Consider the following 7488-nt stretch of genomic DNA (forward strand, 5'->3'; position numbering starts at 1 on the left):
GCACCCCGCCTGCCAAGCGCCCAATGCAGCATGAACATACACCGACGTACCGGCCCATGCCCGTACCGTGCACTCTGTTGTCAGTACCGGTACCGATTTGTATTTTTTTGTCGGTGGGCTTGTTGTGAGTGTGTGATGTGGCCGGGCCGAAGCCAAGCGAGCGAGGCGACGTGCCGTGCGGACATAATACAGTGCCGCCAAATTAAATCTCAGCGGTATAATTCCCTAAAATATGCGGCTGTAGCTTAGGCTGGACATAAATCCTGTTAGGTGAACAGAAAAATAATAAGCTTGATTCTGCTCTTCGAGAATTACCGTGCAGAAGCGGATCTAGAGGGGGCCCCAAAAAAAATCGGGGGACCATTTTTAAATCTTAATTCTTATCTTTTTTTTAACTTGCAATTTTCTTTTATTCTATTTCTATGAATTTATTTCATCTATTATTATTATCAATATTTCTTTTTTGGGGGGGAGGGGGTGGGGGTTGGGCGAACAAATGTCACAGAGTCCCTCCCCCCCCCCCCATCAGCTTTATTTTTTTATGATTTATTTCCAATGATAAGCGCGCGCACGGCACAATAAAACGACGGCCCTAACTAGCTCTGATGACCTGCAGTCCGCGAGGCGAGACAGGCGACGCGGGCGAGGGCGGCGGGGAGCCCTGGCCGCGCCCGGGCCGGGCGCGTGGAATCACATAATTGAAATTGAGGTGATATACGGTACTTGCACGCAGATCCATGTGCTGTGAAAGCCAAGAGATGAGTAAGACGTGCATTTGTTAACTAGTCGGCCAAGTAGACTAAGTCATTTTTAGTTACTACCATGGACAACGAAAGAAGACGTTACAAACGCTATTTGCTGGAGGATGGGGAAAATTTAATGCCCAGAACTACTGCTCTACGACGACGACGGCAACATGAAGTGGAGCTGGAAACCGATTCAGAATCAGATCATGATCATCAAGATGACGCTCCTGTGGCTGAGCAGTTGTTAGATTTTGTTCAAAATCAAGATGTTTTCAGTGATCAGGATTCTGATGCTCATGCTCATAGACGTGCTGGTAATTATCCAACTTCATCATTCATTGTGTTTATCCAACTTTTTTAGTTTTCCAAAAAAAAAAAAATAATTTTATTTTTTATGTTTTCTAATTTCTATCAATGCTTCTATTTTTGGCCCAGCCTCACATGCACTGTTGCAGGAAATTTTCTGAATCACAAAAATTTCATTAGGTCCTGGTCGATCTAACTGTCAGTCATGGTAAGGTTAAGGATCTAGCTACGTAGACTACTAGAATTTAAGAAAGCGAATTGTAAATGTAATGCACTGTGCACTTCTTCACTGCAACCATCCTGCCTGTGGGGAATCTACAGGTAGGACTATGGTATGCCAATGCTGTACATAGCACGAACTTTAAAAAAATCATTGAAATATCACTTTTGTGACCAAAATTACTTATTTCCATACAGTTGCAATTAATATTTCATTAGTAACTTGGGAATAATTTTTGTATTCACTAGAGCGCTCAAAAACTTGAATTTTGGGGGCATATTTTTGTGCACGCCCTCTATTGGTGGAAAGTAATATGGCAAGAAAATTTTCATTTTTCAATCTCTATTTTTAATTCAGAAAAAAATAATTTAAAGAATTAAATTTGCATAAGATCCAAGTGATATGATAGATAGCTGTAATGAAAACTGTCAGTGTAAGAAAAATCAAGCATTTGTCCCATAGAAAAAGAGAAAATAAACCAAACATTGCCACCCTTATTTTGCCACACATGGAGATGTAACTGAGAACAAGGTTATATCATAAACTTGTTCATTGAAAGAGTGCACTGTGCCAGGCCCAGGCACTTCATTTTGTTCTTGCCTTCTTGGTTTAATTTGCCGACTTTTTTGGGGGGGAGGGGGGCAAAAAAAATTCACAATGCAATCCCTGTATTAATCACTGCGATCACATTCAGAAATCATTTCATGGACAAGCTGCTGCAAAACTTTCAGCAAGTATTATTTATTGTTAAGTTCAGCAAAATCAAAGGCATAGACATAGTAACTTTATATCCGGAATTAGCATAAATTATGATAAAGTTATTATTATTTTTTTGTACACCTCTCTAATTAGTTCAATGTCTAATGGTCTGTGACCACCCCTGGACTCCATGGGGCTGTGTTAATGGGTTATGCAAATCATGCAATTGAGGAGTAGACTCTTAAGTATTTTTCTCCTTTTTTGCATACTTTACAGATTCTGATCCAGAATCGGTCGATGATGTGCCAGATTTGCCATCACCACACATACACAGCATCAGCAGTCTGAGTGATGATCATCATGATGGCCATTCCAACAGTAGTCAAGCAAGTGTAAGTACAACCAAACAGATTGTGTACAAATGTAAGACAATACCTGGGTATTTGTCATCAAAAAGACAAAATCTTGGAAGTTCTCTTCATTCTTAGCCTGCCAAAATCTCCCAAATGATAAGAAAATTATTCAGTAAATAACACTGTAAAGTAACTGTATTTTATGTTTCTTTTCCCACTTGATTGATATTATTTTAAATAGAGGGGAAAAGCTTTCACATATTTTCAACTTATTTTTTTGTATAAAACTTACTTCTGTCAGCATTTCAGAATGTACTTAGTGTCACTAAGCACTGACGTCGGAGAGATAAGGAGTGAAACAAAATATTTTCAATTTTCAATTATCCCCCCAAAAAGCAGACTAAGGTCTTGAACTGTGATGCATTTATTATTTCAGAATCTTCATTTCATTGCTTGCAGGAGGATATTAATCTTCATGAAGACTGGTCAGAAGGATCAAATGATGAAGAAAGGAGGCACGGCATGTGGGAAGAGGTATGTTTGAAACCAAAATCTTACCTATATTATATGGTTTGAAACCATATGATATGTCTGGATCAGATGTTAAATTTATCCAACATGAATAGTCAATGTTGCATGATGTCTTAAAAGATGGAACATACTATAGCCTACATAATGCAATTTTGATAATCCTAGCAGTGGTGTTCAAATGCTCCCCCCCCCCCAACACACACATAGTCAGAAAATGCTTTGAGTGGAAATTAAAATCTCAGGAGCACCGTAGGCAATACGGGGCTTTAGTTTTCTGTGACGTGCCATGTGGACGTACGAGATTAAGGAATTTTGGGAGCGCTGCGCATGCGCGAAGTAATCTGTCACCTACCACCGCTAATGTGCTTGTGTGTGTGTGTGCGTGTGAACTTGAAGTCACTTCCTCAATTTTTGCTTCAACCCCTCCTCTAGTTTTGAAATCTTGATCTTCATGCTTTCACAATTTAAAAATATATGCCTTCTCGCCCAGATTTAATTGATTTATTTTTTATTTATTTTTTTTATTATTTTTTTTGCAACACTAGCAAATTTCAGGACTTAAGCTGGAAGCTACAGTGAGGAGATAAGTGCATAACCTGATCCTAGACTCCATGCAGCTGTGGCTGACTCCATCCCTTAATTCTTGCCTTCCTAAATTAGCCAATCATACATCTCTCTAGCTCAGACATATTTTCAAGCCTAGTTGACTGACAATTTAAATTAAAAAAAAATTCATTAAAAAATAGATAAATGAATTAAAACAGACAGTGTGTGACACTTTTTCCATCATAACTTTTTCAGGATGACATTGATCTCAACCATGACTCTGACTCTGATGAGGGATCAGAAGATGGACAAAGGATTCCAGAATTTGTGGAGGAGGTTGGTACATCTATTCACAGAATCTTCTTTTCATAGAAAAGGCAACAATGTATTTTTAATACCAATTTGAATATTAATTTCTGTAATTTATTTCATGGAGTATTGTCCTTAGAAATCATGGAAATCAAAGAAGTCTAAATTGGAGTTAGCAAGTTAGGCTGCAGAGAATATCAATTCCTATTTGCCGAGTGTCTTGTTAATATTTGAACCCGTAACAGAATTTGTTTTTCCTGTTTTTGTGAAATACTAACTTCATTTTATTTTCCATCTTGATATGAAGAAGTAAATGCCAGACAAGATTTTAATGTTGTACTTGGAATTTTTTTTATTATTATTTTTTACACTTTCCTACATTTGATGTGCAACTAAATGTGTGGTGACATGAATGTGAATTTCTTAGTAAAACTGTCTAAGATTGATTACGCAAACTGATTAAATACATTTTCTCTTCTTTATTTTCTTTCATTTATATATTCTCGGGGGATCATCAAAATATGAACAGAAGAACAGTTACCACTGATGTTTTCAATTTAAGACACTGCGAATACTTCCTCAATTGGAACATGTCTCATATATATTCACGTGATATGTGGTCTGGTATCTCTGATTCAGTTCTTTTTTTTACATACTCTTTTTTCAGAGGAATCATATGCAGGTTCCGAATGGGAATGATGCTATCTCGAGCGATGGAAGTGACCTGACTAAAATGGATAGTCTCCTGGCAGTTCTTGCCTATGCACTGAAGCATCACCTAACAGGAGAGGCCCTTCAGGACCTGATACATCTAATCAATTTGCACTGCCCTCAGTCCCTACCACAATCAAAGTATCTATTTAATAAAGTATTAAATAATTACAAGGATACATGTGAGTTCCACTTCTACTGTGACTGTTTTAATTACTTAGGAAAGATAGGGCAGCTTCCAGAAAGGTGTGATTATTGTGGAGAGCATGTTGATCATGAGATTAAGATAAAAGAAGGAAAATTCTTTTTGACAATGTCTTTAGCCCAACAGCTAAAGTATCTTTTGGAGAGTACAGCTGTTGGTACTACAGTTCTGAACAGAGTTATTGAAACTGGTGATTCCATATCTGACATCACTGATGGGGAGTTGTACCAAGAGTTGGTTACAAGTGGACTGCTTTCCAATCCCAACAACTTATCCCTGACATGGAACACGGATGGTGTGCCTGTTTTCAAATCATCGAGGTCATCCATGTGGCGCATTTTATGCTTGATAAATGAGTTGCCACAAAAAATGAGAAGTGAGAACATTATTCTCACAGCACTATGGTTCGGAGGCAAAAAGCCAGATATGTCGGTTTTCCTTAAACCTTTTGTAGACGAGAGTAATATCCTCTCTTCTACAGGCCTAAAGTGGACACACATTGGTGAAGAAAAGACGTCAAGAGTTTTCCCTCTTGTATGTAGTGTTGATTCTGTAGCAAGGCCAGCTCTACAGAATTTTGTCCAATTCAATGGTTTTTATGGGTGTTCGTTTTGTAAGCAGAAAGGTACATATGCAGAAGGGGCCATGAAATACCCTTATGTGGACCCTCCTGCAGAGAAAAGAACACCTGGTGAGACAATGAGGCAGAGCATACTTGCTGCAGAATCAGGACGAAGTATTGAGGGCGTGAAAGGAGTAAGTGTGCTCTCATTCCTGGTTTATTTCAATATCATCTCTAGCCTTGTGCCGGATTATATGCACGCAGTGTGTTTAGGTACCATAAGGAGATTTCTTAACATGTGGTTAGACCCTGCCAACAGGCAATTACCCTTCTATGTGGGAAACAGGAGAGAGGAAATTAACAAGAGGATACTCTCTGTGAAGGTGTGTAAAGCCATTTCACGAGTGCCCAGGTCTCTGAGTGATGTACACTTCTGGAAGGCATCTGAATGGAGAACATTTATGTACATATCTCCAGTGATTTTAAAAGATATACTTCCTAATAGATATTTGGCCCACTGGACAATGCTAATAGGTGCAATTTACAATTTGACTTCAACAAGAATAACACCCAATATGCTGAAGTGTAGTGAATTCATGCTGAGGAAATTTGTCATGTTTATTGAACCCTTGTATGGTATAAGAGAAGCAACATTTAATGTACACTTATTATTACATTTGACTGACAGTGTTAAACAGTGGGGCCCTTTGTGGGCTACTTCTGCCTTTCCGTTTGAATCTTACAATGGTTATATCAAAAAATTGTTCTCTGGAACAAGTTATGTACCACAGCAAATATTTCAGTCAGTATGTAGACTACAAACCCTAGTCAGGAATATGTCTTTCATAACCTCACTGGGTGCTGATGCATACGTCTCCAAAATGATTGGCAGTGAACGAATCCTTAAAAATATTTCAAGATTTAGAAGTGGCACTGCTGAGGTAGTATGTCTTGGAAGGTCGAGACTACTAGATTTGAGTCAAGCCTGTCAAAATGCTGTTCAACAATTTCTTGGAGAAGAACTCCTTGTTGTTCGTGTAGAATGCTTTGAACGATTTGTAGTTAACAACGTTCTTTTCTCAACTAAGCAGTACTCACATAAATTCAAACGCAATGATTCTACCATAAAAACAAGAGATTTCCTTGGGGAAATAATTCATCTTATCTCATTCCAAAATCACAATTGTGTTGATCTTGACGATTGTATTTGTTACAAACATGTATTATTGTTGGTAGATAGGTTGGATGTAAATAGACCTTTCAGATGTGTGAATGGTCAAGAACTGGGCAGTACAATTGATTTCATCAATGAAGTTTCAAGAGGCAGTATTTTTGCAATGAACTGTGATAATATTATCACAAAAGGTATACTCCTTTCAATTAATGATGTTGAATATGTTGCCACTCTTCCAAATATGGTCTCGGGAGATTAAATGACACTCTCAAACAGAAATAGTAACTTATGGCAGACCAGGGATATAACATTCATTGTACCCTGGTCCCAAAGTCATCTTTATCATGGGGTGTGGTGGTAGTTCACTGCAAGATTTATCCGGGGTGTGGTGTAAAGGGGTCTGCTGCTTTCAATCTCCTTGCATCAACAAATGTTCAAACATTTTCAAGTAAGTTATGCAGGTGAGGACTACCTCAAAAAAATGTATTTTCAGGTTCTAAGGCATAGGAAAAGTGAAGCATATGAAAATGATAACATAGGTTTATTGATTGAAATCTGTGTCCTGAAAATGATATTTGATCAGAAGGAAATGATACATTTTATACTTAAATTCTTATCATGGTAGTATATCACCGTATCATATGTGATTCCTCCCTGGAGTCCCTGCACCCCATCAATGCAGTTGTAGCATGCAGGTGTAGAAATGCTTGGTTAACAGATAATCAGAACACAAAAATGTTATCAGTTTTAGGTATTATATAACTGTTGAATGAAATAAAGGTGTGTTTACAGTGTTCTTCCTAGCATGTAAAAACAATCCATTACCTGGAATAATTATTGATTTTTACAGTACTTTACAAAAAAAAAGATTGCGAAAGAAAAAAAAATCTACCGTAACTATTGGACAAATTACAAATAAATTGCATGTAATATATCACATTTCTGTATTGGTTCACTATTAGACAAATTCATTTTTTTGGAGAGGGAAGGGGGTGGGGTAATATTAAGCTGAGCAGTAAGTAAATTTTGACAACATATCCCTTTGTCATCAAATTTTTTTGAACAAATTAATTAGATTAATAGATTAATTAATAGATTTAAATTCATTAAGAACTATCTTTTCAAA

The 7488-nt window shown here is 37.5% G+C and overlaps 1 protein-coding gene across 1 annotated transcript; it reads left to right on the top strand.

The window, feature by feature from the left end:
* Positions 1 to 666: 666 nt before the first annotated feature.
* LOC121412416 lies at positions 667 to 5882 on the top strand. Its single transcript, XM_041605227.1, has 6 exons — positions 667 to 1060; positions 2248 to 2363; positions 2784 to 2858; positions 3657 to 3737; positions 4378 to 5382; positions 5877 to 5882. Exons 1-6 carry the CDS (start codon positions 823 to 825, stop codon positions 5880 to 5882), a joined length of 1521 nt encoding a protein of 506 aa, XP_041461161.1. The 5' UTR covers positions 667 to 822.
* Positions 5883 to 7488: the final 1606 nt, after the last annotated feature.

Source organism: Lytechinus variegatus, chromosome 4, assembly GCF_018143015.1.
Source record: "Lytechinus variegatus isolate NC3 chromosome 4, Lvar_3.0, whole genome shotgun sequence".
In the NCBI taxonomy this organism is placed as follows: domain Eukaryota; kingdom Metazoa; phylum Echinodermata; class Echinoidea; order Temnopleuroida; family Toxopneustidae; genus Lytechinus; species Lytechinus variegatus.